The sequence below is a fragment of the Tiliqua scincoides genome, chromosome 1 (genome assembly GCF_035046505.1).
Source record: "Tiliqua scincoides isolate rTilSci1 chromosome 1, rTilSci1.hap2, whole genome shotgun sequence".
NCBI lineage: Eukaryota > Metazoa > Chordata > Lepidosauria > Squamata > Scincidae > Tiliqua > Tiliqua scincoides.
This window is the reverse complement of record NC_089821.1, coordinates 247416074-247443346: the sequence shown is the minus strand read 5'-3', so window position 1 is coordinate 247443346 and position 27273 is coordinate 247416074. Positions and strand designations below refer to the sequence as shown.

The following is a 27273-nucleotide window of genomic DNA, read 5'->3' as shown; positions in this document are numbered from 1 at the left end:
TACCTGGGAGTAAGTCCCATTGACCTTAATTGGACTTACGTCTGAGTAGACATGCATAGGATTGTGGTGTGAGAGGCTTACTTGTCTGCCCTGCCTCTCTTTACCTATTTAACATGGAGAGAATAGTTTTTACTTGGCTTAGCACAATGACAACCACAATGACGTTTGTGTTAAGCTTACAGTAATGTACCTCATCATGTAACCTTATAATTATAGCCAAGCTGCAGAGGTGTATGCTGTAAAGGTTACTCAACAAAGCGGCAAATACTTGTGACTAATATTGTCTTGTGGCAAATACTTGTGACTAATATAATACTGTATATCAACTATAACAAAATTTTAAAAACCATTGATGCTAAGACATGAAATATTCATGTCTACCCAGTACCATTATTTTGTGAGCTTCTGTGCCTGGAGAACACACAGGAGAAATGCACTTCTTTGATCAGCCAGGGGATGAACCAAACTTTAGTGTCAGCAGGCATTCAGGTGTGCTGTTTACATATGATTCATGACTCCATATAACGATCAGCTGGAGGCTACATGGCAAACCAGCAGTGAATGTGGATGATACATTCCTTGCCTAACAAGTGGCTCTGTGGTATGTTTCCATTTTTCAGCAAGGAATGTAAAGCTGGAATTGAAACCCTAAGCTCAATTAACTCTGGCATAAATCTCATTGGCCCCATATGTATATGTTTGTATTTAATCTTTCTTCTGTTGATCGCAGCATATGTAGCATTGACAAGACTCAGATTTGTAGTTGCTGTACCATGTATACCAGTGTGTGGTCTGAAGCCAGAATGTCTAGTCAGTGCCTCTTTGGAGACTGCCAGGAACCTAAGTGTGCTGCTTTGAGTTCCTTCTTCTTCTTCTTCAGTCTTTAGCTGGTGCCTGGGGAGCATGTTGCCCTCTCAAACAAAGTACTGCTGAGATATTGCTGGAACCTGTGTGTCATTCATGATACACGTCCAGTTTAGGTCAGTGTTACTCAAACTGTGGGTCAGGACCCACTAGGTGGGTTTCAGGTGGGTCCCCATTCATTTCAATATTTTATTTTTAATGTATTAGACTTGATGCTACCATTGTATGTGACTGCCTTTGGCGAAATGTTACATTTGGGGAATCTGTACTTTTAACAGGCTACTATGTGTATGCTTTGAACAATGATAGTAAATGGAACTTACTCCTGAGTAAGTGTGCGTAGGATTGCAGCATATGATTGTTAAAAAATTTTCCTACTTGATTATGTCACTTCCGGTCATGACATCACTTCTGGTGGGTCCCAATTTTTTTAGATTCTCATTCTAAAAAGTGGGTCCTGGTGCCAAAAGTTTGAGGTCCACTTCTTCAGGTGATTGGTGGCAATATTTCTAGCCTTATTGATGGTCAATCACTGGTTCCCTAGATCTTCCGTGACTTGTTTGAGCCATGTTTTCTTTGGTGCTGCCTGTTGAATTCTCCATATGCAGGTCACTCTCGCCCAAGGAGCTTGTGCTGCAGCCAACTGTTCCATCATGGGAGCAACGTGGCTTACAAGTGTCATACCTGCAGGCCATGCATAATTAGAAATAAGGTTATCATAAACCTTAGGTAAACCCATAAGGTTGGCTCTGTCATGCCCCCTGCTTGGAAATGTGTCAGTGATTGCTCCAACATGTGTTGGCATGTGCATTTTATGGCTCGAAAAACCCAATGTGAAAAAGGTATCATTTCTCTGAGATAGAAGGTTGCCAACATTAAATCTGGCAGATGTCCTTTGCCTTTAAAAACTGCCCAACAAGCAAAAATTCAGCAGAAGTTCTTCCTGGCTGATTGTAACAGTGATGTGAAAGTTTAATCTGTTACATTTCTGCTTGGGACATGGCTGTTAAAGGCACAGAAGAAAAAAGCAGTTCATCTTCTAAGGCACCCATTTTCAACCACGGTGCCGTGGCACACTGGTGTGCCGCGAATGGTCCCCAGGTGTGCCACAGGAATTTGGGAGAGGGACATTTATTAATAGGGCCATTGGGGGATATGAGCCCCCCATTGACAGCACAGTGTGCCTTGTCAATGGTCAAAAAACTGAGGCTGTGCCTTGACCATTTTAGTGTCTTGCCAGTGTGCCATGAGTTGAAAAAGTTTGAAAATCACTGTTCTAAGGAGTTGTACGCTGGCATTTTCCACTGATTGGGGCTATAGTGGGATAGTGGACCTCTGAAATAGAACGCTATCTCTGAAAAATTATCCAATGATCTAAAAGTCAACAGACTGTTCTTTTGCCTCCAAAGGTTTACATGTTCCTGAAGAGAGGAGGGAAAAGGCCAGGAAGAAATGAAATGTTTGCATATGTTAAAATAAACACCATACACCAAAAAATGAAACTCCACAAACTCAGCACAAATTGGACACAAACCAATTCATTTTCAATGGCATCTAAGAAACAGAGACTTGGGTCTGAATACTTCTGAGAATTGGGTCTCTGTAGAGGGCTGGCTTGTTCATGAGGCCAACTGAGACAGTCACCTTAGGCAGTGAATTGGTGGGCCTACCTTTGCCACTCCTCTTTCTCTTTCTCCCTGAATTTGAAAAGGGGAATGGAGCAGAAGAGGAAATGTGAAGAAAATTATGGGCTAAACCCACCATCCTCCATTCCTTCACACTTCCTGTTAAGAACATAAGAACAGCCCCACTGGATCAGGCCACAGGCCCATCTAGTTCAGCTTCCTGCATCTCACAGTGGCCCACCAGATGCCTCAGGGAACACACAAAACAACAGACCTGCATCCTGGTGCCCTCCCTTGCATCTGGCATTCTGACATAACCCATTTCTAAAATCAGTAGGTTGCACATACACATCATGGCTTGTAACCTATGATGGATTTTTCCTCCAGAAATTTGTCCAATTCCCTTTTAAATGCATATAGGCCTGAAGCCATGACCACATCTCTGTTCTTCTCTTTTACTCTGAATCCAAGGAGTGAGAGAAGGAACGGTGGTAGAAGCCCAGTGGGTCAGAAAGCAGCCTATGTGGCATACTGCCTCAGGAGGTCTTGGGCCAGTCCTGTCTGAATGCCATACAACATGCTGGGGGACATATGATGGCAGAGGATTTTGCCTCTGGAAAGCCCATAAGCAGAAAAGAAGGGCATCTGTCTGGCCACTGTTGGAAACAGGATGCTGGACAGATTGGACCCATAGTCCAAAGTAGCAAGACTCTTTTCATGTGCTCTTATATTCTTTTGTGTGTCAGAGAGAGACGGAAAGAGAGAGAATGAACAGTGACCTACCTTCCTTCATAAATGGAGTACATTTATGTGCATTGTGTCAGAGTTGGCTATTGAAATTATTAATTAATTATTAACTGAAATACAAATGATTTATTAGTAGTACCAATTATTGGTTGGTTATTTCAGCACTTGAATAGATGCCATTTTTTTAACAGCAAGTGGTAAGGAAAGTAGCTAGTATTATCAACACTATGCCTGAAAACCAGTTGAAACATGCCTCTGCAGAAAGAGAATGAATAAAGAGCTCCAGAACAGAGAATCACAGCCAGACAACTGCATTCCTAGCCTGCATTTTGTACCAAATTTGTATCAATGTGCATCCTTCCACAGCTGAAGATTATGAGAGTCCAAACCAAGGCAAAGACTCAAAGAACACAGCCAAGTACAATTTTGTTGAAGCAGAAGAAAGGCAGTAGACACACGCCTGCTTTTCAGGCTCCAGTCTTCTGCTCACTGATGGGAGTAAACGCCACTGAATTTAGTGGTACTTCCTTTGGAGTAAGCACACATAGGATCTGACTGGCTTCAGTGGGAATATAGCCATATTTACAACTAGAAGGGGTCTTTAACAACTAAAGGTATGAGATCAGAATCTCAGATCAGTGCCTCCCATCCCACCCAGTAGCAGCTTGTTTAACCCTTGATGCACGTAGCCTAATCTGCCCTGTCAGTTTCACAAACCACCAAAAATTGGGCTGAACCCACAGTTTAACTGCTGCCCTGTGCCTTCTCCAAGTTGTTGGAGATTATGCTTAATTTCCCAGTAATTGGAAAATAATTAAGCGCCTTAATTCTCCAGATTGCCAGCTTGGCTCTTTAGGCTGAGCCAAAGTTGACCCAAGCATCCAAAGTACAAGTACAAATGTTTCATCCATCTGAAGGAAAGGCCTGCACTCAATGTGACCAGATACAGTGGAGGACTACAGTTAAGTAGTTATGATAGAGCCATTGTTTCTCAGTAGTTGATGCAGTGCAACTGTTGCCTCTTGTCAAATGGTTATGCATGTTTGTAAACATGATTAAAGCTACAAAATGCAATGTAGCTGGATGTGCTCATGGTGGATGGTGTTGCCCTCTTCATACCACGTCTGCCCTCTGAAAAGAACACTGTCTGCAGTCATTTGGATTCACTGGGCATGAAATATCTTGCTTAACAAGCTTTTTAGCTAGGACAATCTGTTACAAAGTTGTTTACAAGCTGTAGTGTATGGCATACAATAACCACTAGTCCTGTGGTGGAGGTAAGCATAGGAATCAGATAATCTACCTGGAACATGAAAAAACAAGATTTAGAATTCCTGGCACTGCTTTCTACTGGCAGTTTTGGCTGCTCCTATGTCCTGGTACTGCAATGCACTTGAAGAGTTTAATTTCATGCCATAGAAATGGGTGGTGACTTTTTATCTTCACTTGTGCTATCATTAGTGCAGGCAAGGCACAGCCAAGTGCAGCTGCCACGCCTCCTGGTAGCTTTTATATAACCTGGGCTCTTGTACAGGACACTCCTGTTGGAGGAAGGTTAAAGGTTCTTAAGGACTACTCATATTGCTCTAGATGTGATATCCCTGGGACTCAGATTGCTGTGGTGCTGGGGCTCCTCAGAGTTGGGTGATCTGGGGCCCTTCTCTACTCTTGGGTGAATTTTGGGAAGTGCACAGGATGGCTTCAGAAAAGGATGAGCTGGTCTTCTTTGTAAATGGCAAGAAGGTAGGGGAGACCCCACACTTTTTTTACAAATGTTTTTAGGTTGTGTCTCAGACCATGGATTGTTCCTTCCCATCTCCCCTTCTTTATAATCACCAGGGGGCTGCAGCTACAAGATGTACATTCTGCAGAAACAGCTATGCAGCCTCCAACATATGTGAAGGAGAAAATTGTTGCTTAGTTAGAGAGGGGGAGAAAGATGAGACCAAGTGAATAATTTCTGCTGTTGCTGTTTTTAGAGTGATGGTTGTTGTCAAAGTTGATTTGAAACAACACCACCTGTTGGACTTTTTAGTCTGCTTCTTCCAGAAACTGTGGATTCTTCATTTTGTATTGATGAAATGGTTATATAGTTCAGGGTTAAAAAAAAAATTAGGCTCTCATAATGAAAGTATGTAATTCCTAAACAGGTACTGAATATATAGGGCTACTGAAGGATACCCACAGAACTAAAGACAGGCATTATGAATACGTACAGTAAGAAAACATTCTGTACTACAAAATACATTGCATAACTATTTCCTGGATCAGATCATGCCATGAACAGTTAGTAACAAGCTAAACTTAATTGCAATATTCATCACCTTTCTCACCAGAAAGCCCTGGAGAGTTCCCGTTGCTCTGATATGCATAAAATTACAAGAACAAACTGAACTGAGCAAACCCCACAAAGCCACTGCCAATTCTCCCCTCTCCACAGAGAAGGATGCTAGTGATTACCCAGAAACTACTGCATGCCATTGATGGAGTCGGGTGCATGATTTCATTCCTGAGCAGTTTCAAAGGGAGGGCATTGCACCGAGATGTTCTGTCTGACCCAGAAAGTTGATCTTCAAGGAGGCAGACTTGCCTGACTGTGGAAATTTTGCTCCGGTCACAAGATTGCAGTACACAAACTGAAACAAATTAGTGCCTCCTCTTTAGTTTCACTATAAATAGTTTATCATATTCCAGTTCAGTAGGGTTTCTGTTTTCTTGCCCGGGGTTGTGAGTGATGCCTCCTGTATGGCACAAAGATGTTATTCCCTTGTGCACAGGCAGCCCTGCAGAGTTTCCTTGTGCACTGTATAGTTGGGAAGGGACAGGGGTGGAGATGGGGCTGGGCTGCACCAGCAAATCACAGGTCTCAGCTATAGCATTTCCCTCCTACAGCATTTCCCATGCATTGTCCTTAGGTGGCTACTAAGGTTATCAACTCTGACAGACGCTATCCCTAGATATTTTTTCCCCCAACATGATGTACCGTTAGAAATTCCTGGAGGATCTGTTAAACCTGCCAGATTGTTTTCCGTGGTCGTCTAGAAATTTGATGCTAATCCCTGAAGACTCCAGGCCAGTGCTAAAGAGTTGGCAGTCCTAGTGGCTGTGAGGCAGCAATCAAGAAAGCAGAATACCTTAGCTGGTATTTGCTGACGTACGGACAGGAGGGTAGGGATCTTGCTGTCCCAATTTCCTTAGAACTTTCCAGTGTTACTTTTGTGTCATTTGTCAGAGAATGGAGGGATCATATTTGGGATCTCGGCACAAGCTTTCCTGAAGTCGGGGGAAGCACAGAACTCCTCTTTAGAAACCTTTTAAATTAAATGAATGATGTGTCCCCAGCCCCCAGCCCCCAAAGCTGATAGTTTGGAAGAAGAGCATTTTCCATGTGCAATGTTCAAGTTTCACTCCCCAGCCTCTCCAGCTAAAAGGGTCTCAAGAAACTAGAGATCAGCAAGTAGCAACTTTGGAAAGGGTTAATTTTCAGGGGGAAAACAGTACAGGGGAAAGGATCATACCCACCTCCTTATACCCTCCACAGACCCAATATGGACCACTCCCCCTGCAGTTGCAATCATCAAACAAGAACAGCAGGGAGCTTTCCAGCTGCGAGGTAAGGGCAATGCAGCTGCGAGGTCAGGGAACAAACATTCCTTTACCTTGAGGAGGCGTCGATAACAGCCTCCCAACTGCAGGATGCAGCACATTGGCACAGCTATGTCAGCATGGGAAAGTTGGTTAGGATTGGGGCCGTTGTGTCCAATGGTCTCATTGACTTTGTTTTGCAGAGAGGCAGCATAAGCTAGAGAGAACAATATTGGGCTAGATCAGGGGTGTCCAAAGTTTCTGGCAGGAGGGCCACATCATCTCTCTGACACTGTGTCGGGGGCCGAATTAATTTACATTTCAAATTTGAATAAATTTACATAAATGAATATATTAGAGATGGAACATATATGAATGGATGAAGGTCTTGCAATAGCTCAAGGCCTATAAAAGTCCCTGCACAAAGCAAGGCTGGCCTTTCCTTCACTGCCATTGCTGCATCACAGACATGAAACAGCAAGTAGTGGAGGGAGCCCTCGTCCCACAGGTCATGCAAGAGGTCAAACAGTCATCTTCACACTGAGAGCAGTTGCGTTAGGCCAGCATGGGCTCCAGCAAGTCTCTGGAGGGCCAGATGGTCATTGGAGACTGGGGGTTCCCCACAGGCCGGATTGTGAGTCCCCAAGGGCCGCAAGTGGCCCCCGGGCCGGGGTTTGGGCACCCCTGGGCTAGATGAACCAGAGACCTCAGTACGAAGCACTTTCATATATTCAAGCCTGGGAGCCCTATGTCCATATATCCCTATGCAAGGATCATTTGCACTAGAGTTGCTTCACACATCTTGCTTTTCAGATGTGCACCTAACACATGTCTACTCAGAAGTAAGTCCAATTGATTTCAATGGGACTTACTCCCAGGCAACTGATGTTTATGTGTACATATGAGCACAGCAAACACATGTACCATATAAGTCAATTCATCATGGATGTGCGATTAGTGGCGGCTCCCCACTGATGGCACACCTGGTGGCAAGCCAAAGTTTCCTGCTATGTAAGGTTTGAAACAGCCCAGTTCAGTCTTTTGCTATCCAGTCCTGAAATTTTCACATTACCTAGGCTCCCAGAAAAGATTTTCTCTTACTTGGGATCAGTATCTTCCCATGTTACAGTGTCCAGCCTCCACCAGTATGTGTTTCCTTTTGCCATGACCTAGAAATTGCCCCTTCCAGGGCTGCTAGGGTTGGTCTTTCACCCCATGCTTGGAAAAGTTAGAGGGGATAGTTAGACTGTATCTCTGCCTGATCGAGTGAGTCCAGATCTCAACTGAGAGCTATGCTGCAATCACCTGGAAGTGTCACAGTTGGCATGTGCTGCAAATGTTTGTCCAGAGCTTTTAGCATTTCTGTAGAGAGGAATGGGCTGTTACGCCACCGGAACAGGAGCTCAGGAAAGATGGGTGGAGTGTTACGACACACCCCCTGGGAACGTTGACAAAAAGACCTGGAACAGAACATGATACCTTGCACTGCAACTAATGGGAAAGGTTACTTTGTCGCTATTTCTGGCAACCTGACATTACAAATAACCGGTATTGGTTTTTGTGCTTGTGACTTCAAGGCTGCAGAGCTAAATGATAAGGAGAGGCTATGAAGATAAGATATGAATTTTATGTACGTATATGTGAAACTGTCATGGTATTCAATGTGAGGCAACCAAATCTCCTTCATAGGCATATCTTTTGATACGTATAAATCACCTGTTTAATTTCGGCTATGTATATCAGCGATTGGGGTCAAATTCCTTGTCAGCATGGTAGTGTCACTGAGTTGCAACTGGAAATAGCTGAACAATTTCTTAAACAAGGGCCAAAAAATAGTAATAAATTACTCCACTCAGCAGCTCAATCTTTAGCTGCTAGTCCTCATAAAATGAGGAACAAACATTTTCCCACATTGCCCCTCTGTTAAATAATAGGGGGATGTTCAGAATAGGATTATCATTGTTACCATATCTAGCTGTGCTAGCGTGTAATATAAACTAGGTAATTTGTACTTGCTAAGCAGCTATTAACAATGATATTGAGCTGAACGTGCCTTGAACAAACAGCACGAACACTTCCAGTCTTGCGCTCATTACGAATAGAAGATGGGTGGAGAGAGGAGGCTGCATGCCGTGATCTTTGTGGGCTCCAAATTGCCTTTCCCTGCTTACTTCTTAAGCACCAGGTCAGTCTAGAATTATGCTGGATTTTTGCTCTTTTCTTTCCCTCACTCCACCTGGAACTACATCCAACTGCAGTTCATGACAAGCAAGAGTAGAATCTTCCAGTGAGGAAGTCTGATCAAAAAGCCTATACAGGGCTCCGCGGGCATCACCTGATCTTCTGTGGACTATTGTTGCTAAGATACTTTACTGGGGTGGCTTTCCTGCTGTTCTTTGTCCAGAACAGGGTGGAGTGCAAAGCCAGAATCGCTGCCTGACATGCAATAGGTTTCTGGTTAGGGACCTTCTTTGGACTTGAGTCCTTCCTGACACCTTGCGCCAAAACATTGACAACATTGGCTCAATGCACTAAAAATGTCACCGCTGGGTGATTTCTGTACCCAAAATGGCCCTGAATTGCTCTCAGTTGCTTACTGAACTAGATCAGGTAGGCAAGATTATTCCAAGACACCTTGCTACATAGTGCCTGGAAGGCCTAAAAGAATAGGATGACATATAACTGAGCTGTTTGAGGCCCGTTCTTTGCTCCTTTCCTGAGTCCTGTTGATAGCTTTGCATGACCCTGTATAATAAATGTCACATTTAATGGCAGTGTTTCTTTTGATGCTGTAATGGACACAGTTCTGCCACAGTGCCACACGTGATCTTGTGCATATCTTTTTCCAGTGTAACCACTAGAGGGTTGAGTTTTGTAGAAGTTTTATTATCCAGCCACTCTAGATAGTTGGATCTTCGAGACAAAGTGCGTGCAAAAGTATACAATCGGAGCAGAAAGCACAGGGAGAGAGTATGACTCAGTAACTCTAAACTGAAAAATGTCAACATTTCCTTTCCTTTCCTTTCCTCTTGCATACCTCAAGTAGCAAATGAAGACATTTGAGTTTAATATTCGATAACAGCCAAGAACATCATATCGTCATACACAACCCCTTAAGTAACAAGCTTATCTGTTAATAGCAAAAGGCACAAGATGCCCTACAGCCAGGAAGAAAAGCAAGAAAGAATTTTGATGACTGAACCCAAGGACAAAGTTTTCAAGTGAAGTGTCAATGTACTTGCACAGCTAATAAGAAATACAATGTCACCTCCAGCTGTAAGAACTAGGGGAGCAAGTGAGCACTGGTGAGGCAAGGTTAGCAACCAACAGATGCAGTGAGCAAGTGTGCAGTGTGTGCCTGTTGACTGCGGCGGTCACTATGCTGGGAAGGGAACTGGCTAGGGCTGAACTGGTAAGGCTAAGCCAAGACTGTAGGAATGGTGCCATCAAGTCTACCTTGCCTGGTAAATGCACATATTGTTCTTGTGCTGTGTGTGTAGGAAGAAAAGTCCCATTTTGTTGACTGAAAATGCCAACCTGTTCTTGTGGGTTTGCAGTCACTGTGGCAGCGCAACCAATGGCTTATTCTGCTGTAGGCAACCATCTGGAATCAGGCAAGCCAGGTAAAATCAGCCAAACCTGTTGCTGCTGGCACACCCTTACCTCCAGGAAAGAGCTGCTTTGGCTGACCTTTCCTTCTGTCCTTGTGGACCCCCAGACAAGCACCTCTCTAATGATGTCATGTAAAGACCATGGACTAGCACAGAATCCCACAGGAAGGGCAGAAGTCAAGAGAGAAATGATAACGCTTGTTAGTCAAAGGATTTGGAGATAGTCAGGATTTTGGACCTTTCTAAATGTTATTACTGTTTGGTAAACAGTAACATTCACCTTCTTTCTGGCATTCATTCTTTCTGGCATGCACACATGCAGAAACATTGTTTTCTTTTTCCCTTTAGGTGGTGGAGAAGAACGTGGACCCGGAAACGACGCTACTAACCTACCTTCGAAGAAAACGTATCTAATGTCAGACAGGAAGCACTGTTAAAATGGTTAAGATGTTTCATGGTTTTGTAGGAAGTGTGGGTCTGTATCAATGCTCCAGAAAATTTGAGTCTTTAATTGAATTTTGACTTGCAAATCTTGTTCCAATCAAGAGGTCCCAGACTCAGTCCATGATATGTCCAGGTAAAGCTAGGAAAGACCCTATCTGAACCTTTGAAAGCCACTGCCAGTCAGTGTATACTGAGCATGATGTGTGTGTACCTATACATCATGCTCAGTATACACTGACTGGCCGTGTATGTTCATATATTCACCTAGGTTAGTCTGAACAATGCTTTACAGAGTCCCTTCAAGACTGATGGTCTAGGTGCTATAAGGCACAATTCAAAACAATGGCATTTCCTGTCTCAGACAAAGCTTGTGTCATCAAGAATATGGGTTGTATGGCAGAAGCTATCTGCAAAATATGTCAGATGATATTGGCTCCTGTGTGAAGCTAGCATTGCCAACTCAATTTGGATCCACTCTTGAAGTATAAAGACATGACCCATCAATATGGACAGTGGAAAGGGGGGACACTTCAAATGCAGTGTTGTGCAGGCTATTTCATGTGGCACACTGATTCAATGGCAGGCCATATGAGCCTGTGTTGTCTCCCACCCAACCCCCCAATTAAAAGAGAAACACTTGTAACCTCTGTATCCACACGTTAAAGATCACTGCCCAAGTCCCACTTTGTCCATTACTCCAAGGGTGGCCTACCTATGAGGTGTATTGAAGTACCTGCTTTGAGTAGTTGATGGAAGGTAGGCAGCAAACTCATAGGTGCCCCATTTCTGGAACCCGCATCAAAAAGCTTTCTCCTCTGGCCTGCGGCCTGACCACTGCACGTGGCTGTCCTTTTCTCTTCTCCTGAGCTCTTTGGCAAGAAAGTGAGAAGAGCCTTCTCCTGGACCAGTGATAAAGTCAGTGGACAGGAGGAGGAGGAGAGAGCCATTGTTCCAACCTAGTTCCCAGTACAGTAAAGGACTGCAGTGGTCACTTCCTCCTCTGTTGCCGCGAGCAAGAAACGGCAGCTTCTTCTAAACTGGCCCAGGAGGGAGGATGCTGGGAGTGGAGAGATTTTGCTCCCAGGATTCTCTCCACATGTTCCATCCAGGTCAGTTTGTTTTTTGTTTTTCATGAAAAGTTGTACTGCATAGCCAATCACAATAACTCTTCCATGTTCTTCACTGCCTGGAGGAGCAATTGTGTACTGCTATTTGGATCAGAATTTGTGCGTGTGTGTGTGTGGGGGGGGGGGGAAGCATGTGACTTATTTTCCAAAGATATGTGCTGGTACTTACAAAAATCATTGTTGGAAATAAAAGTTCACCAATTTTTATGTTGGTGAATGAATTCCTAATCCAGTTATCTCTTCCCAGTCACATGTTTATAGCTAGTAAATAATATATCCTGTGCTTGCAAGTCAGTTCTACCTCTTTTATTCCTGCTGACCAAAACAGAGATATGGCAGTCAAAAATGGATACCATTTGATTTCTCTATATTTTAAGAATTTCCTTGATACTTTTTAATCAAATGGCAAAACATCTATACTTTTAAAAACCACACAATCACTAATATAGGACCTCCAGGTTTCACACCAGGGAACAGAAACAGTTTGTGGATGTTATAGAAAAATTTGTGCTACAGGTTGGGCATCCCTTAATCAGAAGTGTTTTGGATATTGGATTTTTCCATATTTTGGAATACTTGCATATACCTAATGAGATATACTGGGGATGTGGCCCCAAACTAAACACTAAATTTATTTATTTTCATATGCACCTTATATACATAGCCTGGAGGTAATTTTTTAAATAATTTTAATAATTTTGTGCAATTTTTCACATGAGTTAAAGTGTGCAATTTTCCATTTGTGGAGTCATGTCAGCGCTCAAAGTTGTGATTTTCTGAATACTTTGGATTTCAGAATTCCAGATAAGGGATACCCGACTTGTATTAACTTGAACCCGAGGAAGTCTTGGTCAGATCACTCAATCTGGATTCTTCACTCTGCATGTGTGTTGTAAGGTCTGGTGAGGAACAATGCTGAGAAATTTCTAGCTATTCTGCTAAGCTGGTATATTATCCTTAACCTTAATATTGTTAGTGGGCTTATGTGGAACCAAACTGGGCTGCGGAGAAGGTGGATGTGGTGCCTGCACTGTGATGATTTCCAAGTTTGATACCTTTCAAGAGAAGATCATGTATCCTTTGAAAGATGCATGATGAGATGGAAGGATAAGTCTTGAATGTAGGTCTCCATAATACTGAAGCCTGATATATACTTAGGAGTTGGAACATTATTACTGTGGACATCTATACTTCCCAAAAGTCAGCTCGATTCTGGGTTAAAATATTTCCTGTTTACAGACCTTATATTAAGAAGCATTTCCTGCCTAGCTGTGGACTGAGAACTGTCCCTTGGCTACAATTGGTGAGATGATGTCAGCCTAAACCAGGGGTGTCAAACACAAAGCCCGGGGGCTGGATGCGGCCCGCGAAAGCTTTTTATATGGCCCTCAGGCTTTCAGCTGCTGAGTAGTGCTGAGCTGTTACTGCTGAAAGGGCAGCCCACATGAAAATTGGGCTCTCCCATATTTTGAAATATGCTCAAGATTCATATATTTTGTCTTTTGTTATTCGCAGCTAATGAGTTCCTAAGTGAGAAAAAAGTGTTTATTTTTGGTTTAATGACATCACTGCTTGCCTAATGACATCACTTCCGGCCCTCAGCAGGCATCATGAATGCTATGTGGCCCTCCATATGAAATGGGTTTGACACCACTGGCCTACACAATCCTTTGGCTTTCCCAGAAACGGCAGCGTGTATGGTTCTAACCAGGGCCAGCTCATCCATGAGGCCAAGTGATGCAGACTGATGGGGAATGCCTGGCAAGGTCTGCCTACTTGCCTCAATTTCTTCTTCTTCTCTTTCCACAACTGAATTGGAAAAAGAAGAGGGGGGTGGGGGGAGAGGAAATGTAGTGGTGAGGAGAGAGCTGAGCTAGAACACCAAGCTTTGTTTTGTTTTGTGAGTTTAACACTTGTTTTAGTCTGTTCCGTGCCATTCTGACTTAATGATAGCATTGAAACATGTGCCATCTTCTACTATACTTTAAAAATCTCTTTTGCTCTCTTTGTTTTTTCTACCTAATTTCCCTGTTACTCTCCTCTGCATACTTTCCCATTTGCAGTAGCAAGATCTTAGATGTCAGGAATGGCAGTCCTAGAAAATATTGAATCTAATTGGATCTAATAGTTTTGTACAAGATTTTGTTTGCAATTGTTCTGATTACCATCATTTAGGGGGAAAAAAGATAGGCAGTTTATTCTAGTTTCCTGTGAAGAAACATATTAGCGTCCTTGTCAAGCAAAAGAGATATGTTTGAACTAGTAGGCCTTTAAGCATAGACCTTCTCTGCTGTTTGGGACTAGCATGCACAAATGGGAGGGGTGCACACCTAGATGCTCATGTGCATCCAGCTGCAAACTACCCAATGCAACCTCTATCTGCAACGCCTGGCTTGGGTGAGAATAAACCTTTCCATCCATCTCATGATGTGGATGGCCCATTATGTGTGCTAGATCCCCACTGTCTTGGGCTACTCTTGGGCTGTATGCCATATCTTTTGATACACAAGTATACCTGGACTGCAGGCTGGGATTTGGACTTCCATCCCCACCTTACACATTGTATCCCATTTGTGTGGACTTTAATATTGTCTGCAGGAATCCACTTGCTTCTGACCTTTGTGTGTGCAATTTCAGTCCAATGGCTAACAGCCCAGTACCAAAAGGTTGCCTTTAAAACTTCTGTGCCCTTGTTTAGTGGCACCAGCAGATACAAAAGGAAAAGCGTCCTTAATGTATGACTCTAGACATTATTCAGCAAATGCCTGTTTATTCCCTATCTGTGCCCTTCACCATGTAGCAGTAACTACAGTTGAAGGCATAGGAAGCACAAAGACAAGGCTGCACCCTGTACAGGTAAGTTGGGAAGCTGTAGCTACTTCTTAACAAAGTGTGTGGTTTCCAGCATTCTCTTTTGCTCAGGGTACATTAAATTGCTCATTCTTTAATGATTCAGATGACCGTGGCTGGTTTCAGTGGACATTTTCCAAATGATTATGTTTGGTGTGTGTGATTACCAACCATCTGGGATTAGCCTGGAGTCTCCAGGAATTGGCATCAATGTCCAGGTGCCCTATTGAAAGCACTTGTGGATACTTTAACAAGGCCTCCAGAGACTTCCAACATTAAAATTGTTGGGGGGAAAACAATAGGAATAGTTTTCATCAGAGTTGGCAGCCCTAATGGTGAAATTATTAAGGAACTCTTAGGGAAAGAAGACAAAGGAAAACCAGTAGAATACATCAATAAGTCATATGGAGCTTTCTACAGAACATTTTTGGTAGTGATCTTCTTAGGAAGCAGGGCAGGAGCATGCTGGTTAAATACATTGATGGCATGAAGTTAATGCAAAGCGTATTGGCAAACTGGGTATGTAACAGGATAACCTCATGAAGAGAGATAGTAGAAACAGAATGAAATCCGCTCATACGTAGGGCAAGGTTGTGGCCTTGAAGACAGTGGGGGAGAAGTTCAAAGAATTAATTGCAATTGAGAAAACAATACCTTAAGATTGTGGCTGATTATTTCGCCAGCAGTGATGAAGCTACAGAGACCGGATGTTCAGTTCTTGCACACATATGGTGTTTTCATCAGGCATAGAACATCATTAAATCCCTTACAGAAGTGACATAATTAGTGATTCCAATCTAGAATCTATTTCTAATCTCATTCTTCTATAAGTACACCTCTGTCCAAGTGAGAGGGGTGGCAGTGTGGGGGCAGGCGTTCTCTATAGTGGCACCACAACTATGGAATTCCCTTCCAGAGGAATTGAAAACTATCCCCCCTCATGGTTTTTTGACAAGGGCTCAAAACAGACTGTTTTATCTAGCATTTGGTTGCTGAGTGGATATTGGCTCTCTGCACCTCTGAAATACTGCTGTGACTTGACTGCTCCCTGGGCTTATATGTTCCCCCAATGATATGTGTTAGGTCTTGCTTTGTTTTTTGTTTTAATGTTTCACTGTTTAATGTTTTAACTAATGCCGCATTTGCTTTGGCATAGGAAAGGTGGGAAATAGAGAGATAAATAAATAAATGGTAATTAAGGCCGCAATCCTGTGCATATTTTGGGGAAGTACGGTAAGCCCCAGTGAATGTAGTAGGATTTACCCCTGAGTAAAAATGCATAAGATTGTGCTGTCAGATTTGTACACAGGATTTAGACTTCTAACTGCCCACCTTCAGGAATAATTTATTTAAGCCCTAATCAACTAGAATGAATTCAGAAACTATTACTGCAGGATTACAGATGTATCTCTATGAAAAAGAGATGAAAGAGCCATATCTATTTAGGCTAATAAAGATCAAACAGATGAGAGGAAATATATTACATTGTCTGTCTCAGCATGATTTCCATAGTAGAGTGGGAGGGAACTAAGGTCCCAAGGGTGATGAGGGGTTTGTGTGTGTGTGTCTACATTCAAGGTGGGCAACTGAGGGCTATGGGTTTCCTGCTATTAAAGCCCCTTTGGGTGGGGTGTCATGAGAGGCATTTGGCTGTCCAGGGGCTATTGAGTCGCTGTGCCCTCCTCTGAATTAGGGACAGTAACAAGATCTTGCTCTTCCTCTTCTTTGGAAGAAATTTTCTCTAGTCCAAGCACTTGTAAGTCCTAACATTTTCCCACAAGTATGGGAGAAAGAAGAGCAGCTTATTTCAAAACAAAGTTATGCACACTTATGAAGGCAATTTTTCTAACAGTATGCCTTTGTCCATCCACTTGAATCAGGAAGTATTTTCCATACAGTACTATCTTGAAATTGTCCGTGTTTAGAGGCCGAATGTCTCTGAATTAGGGACTGCGGAAAAAGATTAACCACACCTGGGGGGAAAAATACTGCATAGTCTATCTGCATAGTCTAAATACTTCTCTATCCACTCACCTTACTCCTTCCTCACATGGGCCCTTTAAATAACACAGGAAGTCCCCCACGTTTTTTTCTTTGCCACTGCTGGTGCACTGATGTGATACTTTCACTGAGCATCATGACTTCATGAGCTTTCTGGATAATTAATTCAGTGTACATTTGCAGTTGGGATTTTTTTTTGTCTCAGTGTGGATCACTTGACACATTTAGTGAATGTTACTGCTATTGTGTTGTATGTTAGTGCTATTGTGTTGTCAGTTTGGTCACTCAATTTGGAGAGGGCATTTTGGAGCTCTTCACACTCTTCATTGGATTTTGCCATTCTGTCATTTGTAACCTTATTAACTTCATTGCTCACTCTTGATTTTAGTTAATTTATATCCAGTCCAGTTCCACTGGTTCTAAAGTAGATGCATTGAGTGGTGTTTGCTTTAAGCTGACTTCTCCCCCACAATAAATTATACTTGAAATCCTTAATCTCTCTACTTTCTTTTCTTTGAAAGAATTTTGCAGTGAAATAGTCACTAAGGGAGTTCTAGCAACTCATGGGCATGGACTGGCAACATATAATTCAGCTACCTTGCTGAAGAGAACCAGGTCTAGGTCTGGAAGCCCCATGTAAACAGCATTCAGTTCCATGATGGCAGACACATGGAACATAAATGTAATAAATACACCCCTGATCTTGCTAAACAATTATTTCATCTAGGAAAGAATAGCCAAAAGTCATGGATCTCAGTGTGGCTTCTGTACTCCTGGCATCGTCATGTCCATGTACACATTGCTTCGCAATCAACCTCAGCCCAATATGGAAGAGATTGAAGACGCTTTCCAAGGTACATTTTTTTTCTTATTGTCTTGTGCCTTTTATAGTCTTATATCCAACCCTTTGCAGTATCCAGCTGATTGTTTTAAACTAAGGCTGCAATACTATACTGCATGTGTTTTCTTGAAAGCCATGGAATGCACTTTTGAGTAGACATGTATAGGTTTGGGGCAGGCTTTTACTGTGCAATCCTAACTATGTCTACTCAGAAGTAAGGCTCATTGAGAAAAATGGAATTTACTCCCTAGTGAGTGGGAGGAAGATTGCAGCTGCAATTCTATATACACTTATCTGAGAGTAAGTCCCATTGTAACCCTCTTAACTTCTGAGTAGACATTCATGGGCTTGCATATGATTGCTTAGCTGTGGTTTAGTTAAAAACCTCATTCATACTGTATATGGAAAACTGAAATGAGTAAAATGGTGAGATCTGCATTCTGCTCACTGAAGAAAACTTGGGGTCCAATCCTATCCAAGTTTTCAGTGCTGATAAAACTGTTCAAGTGGAGTGTCCTGCGGTGGAGGGGGAGTGATCGAAGCCTTCTCAAGGTAGAGGAATATTTGTACAGAAGAGTTACCGTATGTGTAATTCATTTTTTCTCTGTATTCAGATTCTCTTTTGGGATGTAAAATTTCATATCCCCTGAACTAGATTGGAGTCCAAGTCAAAAGCAGGTTCTGTTCTCCAACAGTGATGCTGGAAACAAGAGTGGGGGGGATGGGACAGAAGGTGTAAACTGTCTTGTGGTGTGGGCAGTGAGTGAATATTGTCCCACATTAGATTTCTGCAAGAGAAATAATAGTATATTTCATAGTGATACTCTCTTCCGTATTTTCTGTGAAGTAAGTCCTATTGGCTTTGATGGAGTTAATTTTCAAGCAAGCATGCTTAGAATTGAAGTCTTATTTTAGTATCCAGTTAATTCAACATTTAAACTGACAGCAGTGATGGGTGTGGGAGAGGGGGTAAACTAGTTTTTCCTCCGCCTTTCTCGCATTGCCTAGGCCAGTGGTTCTCAAACCTTTTAGAGGCTCTAAAAACTGCTGCCTGATTTATAAATGCCATGAAGTGTAGCTCTAATGGTGATTGGGCAGCAGTGCTCCCCCAAGTAGCAGCTCGTTTAACCTTTGTTGGGCATAGCCTAATCTACCCTGTCAGTTTAGCAAATCAATAAAAATTGGATCATGACCCACTGGTAGGTCCTGGACCCATTGTTTTGAGAACCACTGGCCTAGGCCCTTCTCTTATTCCTGAACTGTCTCTTAAGCTCTGCAACTTTGATTTTGCAATGCAGGAAATCTCTGTCGCTGTACAGGATACAGACCCATTCTGGAAGGATACAGGACATTTGCAAAGGTAAGGGACTAGAACAGCTATAAAGAAGTCTTTGGGGTTAAACATGGGTTTTTTTTCTGCATTGCCAATGAATTATATACCAAGGGGATCTATTTTCACATCTTTTCTCCCACTGTACTTCCCGTTCCCTCATCAGCTTTAAGTTATACTGCCACAAAAGTGTTACATTTTATAATATGGCAGTTTCAGTGTGGAAAGGATTTGATCTGGTCAGATGCTTCTAGAATAGACCTGGGGCACAATCTCTGGGAACTTCTGACAAAAACTCCATGGCAATGAATGGGAGATAGTATTCAATTCTTTTCTGTTGGCTTGTGCTAGTAAACTTACTGGAAGAAACTGACAGTTCTTTTCAACCAAAATTCCTCTCATTGATTTGAGGCTGTTATGCCACTGTTGTGTCTGCAGATTTCTACATCTGTGTGAATAATGGATGGTTAGTTTCTCTAGCAAATGTGTTAAATTAGTGTCACTGTTATGCTATTTGGAACATTTCTTTCTGTCCAGGATTGGAGATGCTGTGGAAAAAAAGTTAACGGCCCAGGTTGCTGCATGAATGGAATAGAAAATAATATGGTGAGTTGGATAAATATGTTGCTCCTTTAAATATTTGCAAGAGAGCATTCATATTGTTTAAATGATGTGCACTGATTCACTCTAATCACTCTGATTCACTTTAGGCTATTTGGGCAAATCAGTAGTATAGATCTATATTATTTTTATTTCTATTTAAATGTCTTGGCTTCTCTAAAAGAGCCTGGGAATTGTAGGTTAACTGAGCCTACATCACATTCTGTGTTCAAGATCCCTACTCCTTTTGCAATGATAGTATTCAGAGTTATCTGTGAAGAAGAATTAAGGGCCCAGTCCTGTCCAATTTCCCAGTGCCAGTGCAGCCATGATAATAAGGTGTGCATTGCATCTTGTGGCGGCGGGACAGTCACAGAGGCCTCCTCAAGGTATGGAAACATTTGTTCCCTTACCTCAAGGCTGCGTTGCGGCTGCACCAGTGCTGGAAAGTTGGATAGCATTGGGTCCTAAATCAGCTTAGTTCAGTAATGTAGATTTGCTCTGAAATGTCTGTGCCAGGTCTCAGGAACTTTGAAGTGGATTTTCAGGGAGATCCAGTATGGTATAGTGGCTTGAGTGTAGATCTCGGACTGGGGAGACTTTGGTTAAAATCCCCACATAGTCATGCAGCTTCGTGGTGACCTTGAGCCAGACACTATTTTCCAGCCTGACCTACCCTACAGGGTTGCTGTTAGGTTATATAAGTGAATAGACAATTAATGTGTTGTGCAATTATGTTTTGCATGCACGCTGACCACCTCATACACATGGTTGTAACATGTGAGCAGCACAAGGTTCGAGGAGGATACTTGTAGGAACCTTGTGACTTCTGGACTTTTAGATGAACCTTTATTTTCATTTTCTTAGAGCCATCACTTTGGGCAATTAAAGGGCTAAGTTCAGTAAGAATAAGAAAAGCTCCACTAACTAGCAATTAAATTTTAATCAGAAATTGAGAAATGTTTGAGAAAGGTCTCAGGATAACATGTAGGTATACAAAAATCATTATCTGTACAGAATTCCCATTGGGACAGCAGTTCTCTGTTCCGCTTCAGATTAAGTAGGAACATTTTAACCTGAGATAAAGGGGAATTACCTGAGAACTTTCAGAAATGGGAAGCCAGAGGGTGGCTTAGTAGTGTACCTTGTAGTAAATTCCATTGCTCAAGCTAGGTAGGCTTGTCCTTGGATGGATGACATCTAAAGAAAATCGTGAGAGGCACTCTGAGCTAATAGGAGAAAGTACGACATTAGACTTGCAAGCCACTAATGTTCATTCTATGCTACTAGCGTCTATCAGTTCTATACAAACTAATGGTCATAGCTTTCCCTAAAGAATCTTGAAAACTGTAGGGCTCACAATTCTCTCTAACTCCTCACTCAAAAAGTGAGCAGTAAGGACTTGCCCCAAGGCATGGTTGGTTGGTTGGCAACCTTCAGTCTCGAAAGACTATGGTCTAAGCCTACAGCACCTGGTATTCCCAGGCGGTCTCCCATCCAAGTACTAACCAGCCCTGACCCTGCTTAGCTTCCGAGATCGGCATGGAAAGTTTCAGTTAAGGTTTGATTCTGGGGGCATTCTGAGGCACTAGGAGACCAATGGCAAGGGCTGTGGGCCCCTCCATGCCTTAGAATACCTCCTAGACAGGACTAGAAGGTCCTAGAAGGACTAGAAGGACTAGAAGTTGCAGGTGGGAACTGGAAGTCATTTTCAGGAGGTGTTTTTAGGCACAGGAAGGCCAACCGCAGTGATTCAAATCCTCAGAAGCAAAGATCGCAGATGCTGAGGGCTCACTGTATAATTTGGTGTCAGAGTTATAGAAATCTATTAATATAAACATAAGTCAAATTATTTTATAAAGGCATTTCTCAACTTTTATCAAATGTTAGATACATCTTAATGGAATCTTCCTTCCGAAAAGTTTATTGAAAATAAAGAATAAGTGTTACTGCATCTACAAGTAGGAAGAATGCTTCCACTGCATGTCAGTACCTGAGGAAATATGTCTTCCTTCTTCCTGCAGGGTGGAGCTTGCTGTGGAAAGAAAACCGGACCAGGTTGTTGCATGAATGAAAAGGATGACAATACAGTATGTACTGTAGACCTATGGATAGTTATCTCTTTCCACTTCTCCTATTTTAGTTCTATTTTAGAATTCATCCATTGATGGAGGATCGAACCGTGATCACACAAAGCATAGGTTAGGTTATACTTTCTCTCTGCCATGAGATGCTACAGCCCCTGAGAAAGTATTGTTCACCCCAGTCCTCAGAACTTCCTGCGTGAGAGTGAAAGACGGCAGGATCCTGGACAGCTGTCAGGAGTGTAGCTGAAGCAAACAGGCCAGCTGTTGTTGACATCATCAGAATGTGACACTCAGGAGGAGTGGGAAGCCCATTCACTCATTTGGGGGTTATGAAAGCAACTTTGGAACGCTGGAAAGGAGCTCTAGGGAAGACTAAGCAAGAGCAGAGCCTCCTCTCTGTTGCTGACAGTGCTAATTGTAAATGGGTAGCAGGCATGATATACTGTACTTGTCCCTGCCTCCAAGTTTAATTGTTCCATCACCAGGGCCCCGGACATTCTCTGTGGGCCCTAGATGTGCCTGATGGTGCATATGGACCCCCACTTGAGGTATATCTGTATACCTACCTCTTTTGTATATAGGCATATCTAGATACGTCAAGGAAGGTGTAAAGATCAAACTAATAGAGAATGTTTTTCTTGATCTTAGCCAAAAGGCCAAGAAGCAATGTATACCACTTAATAAAAGTCCATGTTGTATCTTTGAAAATCCCTAGTCAGATAAAAATAAGTATGACGATGAGAGTTCCACTTCTCATCACAACTCAGTGGTTGTTATGAGAGAAAAACAGAAAATAAGAAGAGCCCTGCTGGATCAGGCCCAGGGCCCATCTAGTCCAGCTTCCTATATCTCACAGTGGCCCACCAGATGCCTCAAGGAGTACACAAGACCACAAGATACTTGCATCTCGCTGCCACCCGTCTGCATCTAGCATTCTAGTTACCCTATTTACTTGTAGCAAAATGCTGCATTTCAATCCCCCCCATGCCAAATTGGGCGAAACAAGCCAATTTCTTCTCTCTTCTCCCTTCCCTCCTGTTCCCCAACCCCAAGCTGACATCTTCAGCATTCCATGGCTTCTGGGAGTCACTGAGCATGCCCAGTCAGCATCAAGCTGTTTGCACCCTTCCTCATTCTTTTTCTTTAATCTACAAATTTAACTACTTCTGTATAGTTAGGAGTCCCCCCAATATTTAAAGCCACTATGCTGCCTGTAGGTGGTCCTGTTTAGCGTAAACGATAGCTGCGAAATCATGTGAGTTTACTGTTAATCTGTAAATAATGATACATTTATCCAGCACCCTTGATGTACATGGTGCTTTACAGAGAGTGCAAACATCTGCCCTGAGCGCTGATTTTTTTAAAGATTCAATTATGAGCAATCTTCTTTAGTAATGAGAAAAAGAGATTTTCACTTATTAATGGCAATTTGTTTCTGTAGGCGTTGATCTCCAAAACTCTCTTCAATCCATCAGAGTTCCAGCCTTTAGACCCTACACAGGAGCCCATATTCCCACCACAATTATTGGTAGGTACATATTCTTCTCACAAGCATTCTTGAGGGATTTGTTTCAACTGAAAAATTAACAGTATTTATTATTATTAACAGTATTTATATACCGCTTTTCAACTAAAAGTTCACAAAGCGGTTTACAGAGAAAAATCAAATAACTAATTCCAGTGTCCATGCTGGAATTATTCCAGTGTCCATGCTGGAATAAGTTTCCAGTTTCCATTAGTTATTTGGAAAATTCCAGTGTCCATGCTGTCTCCTGAAATAGGCTTAGGCCCTGTTTAAATAATAGGCTGACCTAGGATATGAGACCATTCATATGTTTGCACATGTAAGTGGTGAATTAGAAGCACGAAGTGAGGGAAATTGGTAATAACCTCAGGCAAGATTAGGGGTTCTAGTTTTTTTCCCTTTAATCTTGGGGTAAATGATCTTGTAAACAATGGCATAGTTGTTTGTTCTGGAAGGTGAAGCTCACATTCCATAGAAAAACACACTACCTGATGTATGGCCCAAGATTATATATGGTCCCAAACTGCAGGGGGCAACTGTGAATATTATTATTGTGAAAAAAAGGAAAACAAACACAGAAGCTCTAAGAATTTAGTTTGATAATCAGATAGATAATCAACTTTAGATAATCAACTTTATGCGTGACTATAAGGGTATGAATGAAATGCAAGGGTACAATAGCAATTAATTTGTAAATCTGTTTTTCTTTTCTGTTCCTTATTGTGGCTTATGGTTTCAACAGTAAATTTCCAGCATGAGCTTAGTAAGAATTAAACAGAGCAGAAAGTCTTTTGGGCATGTCGCTCTATCAGTTGGATATTTTTTTTTTCTTTTGAAAGACTCACAGTACCACCAAACCTCAGAGGCAGCTGTGCTTCAAAGGTGAACGTGTGATGTGGTTTCAGCCCACAACCCTCAAGGAACTTGTGGATCTCAAAGCTCAGTACCCCAGTGCCAAGCTTGTGGTTGGGAACACGGAAGTGGGTAAGAGGACGAGCCGGTTCCTATTATAGTGTTTATCAAGGCAGTGCTTTAAAAAAGATTATTGTTGGCAGACAGTGCATGCCTGGCTAAATTTTTACATCTTCCTCCTTATGCTTTGTTTTGCCTTTAAGTCACATTTTTGAGACTTATCCAGTAGCTGTGCTAGTTTGCAGGAGGAGGGAATGAAAAGCAGAGGAGAGCTCCAAAAGGGGAGCTCCGAGATGAGATGATGTATGGTTTGGCCAGCATCATGGGCTGGCACTGTTGGACAGCTGCTAAGGGCTGACAGAAGGACCAGGACCCACTTAAGTTAGAGGAAGCCTGTGGAGGGCAACTTGCTAAGGTTTGCCTCTGAAATTGCAGTCAGCTCTTCTCATTACTACATTTTATCTATCTTGCCACATGCTCTGCAGGCTAAGACTGGATGGTAAGCAAGTCAATGAGATTTCCCAAAACCTCTCCAGCTTGTTTATCCCATGATCTCCCCTAATATTTTTGTAATATCATGTTAGCTAGAATGTAGTAATGCCCATCAGAAACAAACCAGTGTGTTCACTGTGTGCCTGCACATATATATTGAGAGTGTTTGCTGATATTGCTGGGTACCAGGGAGAATCCTCTTGGGTCCCATCCTTAAGATGTAATTGCAAGCACAGTGCAAATTCCAACACTTGTCAATATTGGAAGGATTGCTCAGGGGAGAGCTGTAACAGTCAATATAGGATGCCGCTACTAAAACGGATTTACAGTGGGTGTAGGATTGTTGCATAACAGCTTTGCTTTTTCATTGGGAAGCCTGCTAGTGCTGGCTGTCTGCCACGTCTTCATTGACCTCACTGGATTTTGTTTCCTTAAGGTATTGAGATGAGGTTAAAGAACATGCTGTACCCGGTGATAATAGCACCAGCTTGGATCCCAGAAATGAACTCTGTTCAGCACACAGAAGAGGGTAAGCTGCAATGTGTTTCTTGCCTAATGGGACTGGAGAGGAGTTCCAGCAATGTTCAAGGGAGGGATACAATGTGGGTGGATCCCCTTCTCTTGCCTCCTCTTCTCTGTTTTTCTCAGACCACACTGTACCATGTGGGCAATTAATAGTAGAGGTTTCATAATGAAATTAATAGTACAAGTTGCATAAGTTTAATGAGCAAGAACTGGTTAAAAATCCTCATTGTTATTAACGATGTAGGTTGTTTTCCCTTTGAGGAGACTGTTTATACAGACTTGACAGTGCTATGCATGGCTTCCTAGAACTGAATTCAGTGGGACTTAATCCCAGGAAAATGTGGACTCAGCAGGGAGCTAACAGATGCAAGGCCTGAGGGGGAACTGCCACATGAGGGAATGCCTATCTGAATGGGCTAGTTGAATTAAAGTCAGACCTCCAGAGCATGTCTATCTTACCTAGACAAATGGCAGACCATGATAAACTCACCCTTCTCTTTGCTGCCATAGGGCAATAAAGAAAATGACGCAAGGGGCACTCCTAGGGGCAATTATCAGACCAACTCAGCTTCCTCTTAGGCACTGCACATGTTGCATTGCACTATGCACCCAGCAGAGCATCAATGCTGCAGAGACTTGTACTACTTGAGACATGTCAAACTAAGTGGAGCCCTTGAGGGGTTGATAAACATCCTGGTTTTGCTGCCTACCTGGGACTATAAAAATAGGGGTTTTCACGCATGGCAAGGAGCCATTAATAGCTAATGGATTTGACTCGGCTTCTTAGGCCAGTCTCCAACTATTTAGGCCATAGTTTACCATCACACACAGAACTGGCAAGATGCAGAGCTGCAGAGTGTCTGCAGAGCAAGTACTTACTTCTTGGTGACTCAGGAAAGTGAAACCAGTCACATGCTAATCTAAAAAGGCAAACAAAAAAGCCCACAAACAAGCCGGTACTATTAGGACCAAGGCAGAAATGTATTCCCATCCTCATTCTAGCATTCATTTAGACCTTGGAGTTCAACAGAAATGTTACCTGGAAAGAGATAAAACTTTCCAGATAAAACTCCTGCTGAAATTTCCACAGACTTTCCAAATTTTGTTTTAAAACATTCTGACACCCCTGGGCCAGTGAATTTGGTCATGTGCAGATTTCTTTTTTCACAAGGGTTCTCTACCCCCCAGCCCTGTGAGCTTTGTGGGTCTAAGCCCATGCAAAGTACCTTTTCTATATAAAAAGAACATGCTCTTGCCTGCTTGGACATGTTATGAGATCAAGACCCAAATCCTAACTCACTTTCCAGCACTGGTACAGCTGTGCCAATGGGACGTGTGCTGCATCCTGCAGTTGGGGGGCACTCACAGAGGCCTCCTCAAAATAAGGGAATGCTTGTTTCCTTACCTAGGAGCTGCATTGCCCTTATGCCAGTGCTGGAAAGTGGGTTAGGATTGCACCTCTAGTGTGTCATCATGTGTCACCATCAATCTTCATTGCTGAATTGATGCTGGCCCTTCAAAGGTTGTGTTAGTAGGCGGTCGCTTTACTGCCAGGGAGAAGCTTAGGCTCTGTTGGGCTGATGGGCTTGTTTGTTTAGGAGCTTCTGGAAGACCCAGACCCAAACACAAACACACACATATGCACTTAACATGGCCCCTATTTCTTTCACCCTGCAAACAAGCCACCGCCACATTATTCACACACAAGACCTTTCTTGGCATATATAACAAACACATCAACAGTGAATACAGGCCTATAAAAAATGATACAGAGGAATACATGATGACCAAATAAATCAAATATATTTGCCCCTTATAAAACATATGGGCAGTTTAATACCATCTACTTGCCACCATCTGCTGCAGATAAACTACCAGCCTCTCAACTATAACAATGGAAAAATCATTCAGTAGGTATTGTTTATCACCACCATCATAAATTTTGAAACCTTTTTCAACTCCATAGGTGAGCAATCATTTAATAGAAGCTTTATTTTTACCATATGTGGAAGACCCTCCCTATTAACCAGGATGGGCATCAAATTGGTGGAGTGGGCACTGTTATGCCGTGGACAGTAGAGGAGTATATGCAAGAGTTTCAACTGAC

General features: G+C 42.5%; 1 protein-coding gene across 1 annotated transcript in view; it reads left to right on the top strand.

Moving 5' to 3' along the window:
* The first annotated feature begins 4811 nt into the window (after positions 1–4811).
* Positions 4812–27273, top strand: part of XDH (xanthine dehydrogenase) — a 64435-nt gene continuing 41973 nt past the window's right edge. Inside the window, exons 1-11 of the mRNA XM_066618679.1 lie at positions 4812–4979; positions 10781–10838; positions 12980–13076; positions 14751–14859; positions 17582–17708; positions 18994–19055; positions 19563–19631; positions 21650–21715; positions 23154–23240; positions 24077–24221; positions 25078–25170. Of these exons, the coding sequence (XP_066474776.1) occupies positions 4932–4979; positions 10781–10838; positions 12980–13076; positions 14751–14859; positions 17582–17708; positions 18994–19055; positions 19563–19631; positions 21650–21715; positions 23154–23240; positions 24077–24221; positions 25078–25170 (961 nt within the window). The 5' untranslated portion in view covers positions 4812–4931. The remainder of the gene's footprint in view (positions 4980–10780; positions 10839–12979; positions 13077–14750; positions 14860–17581; positions 17709–18993; positions 19056–19562; positions 19632–21649; positions 21716–23153; positions 23241–24076; positions 24222–25077; positions 25171–27273) is intronic.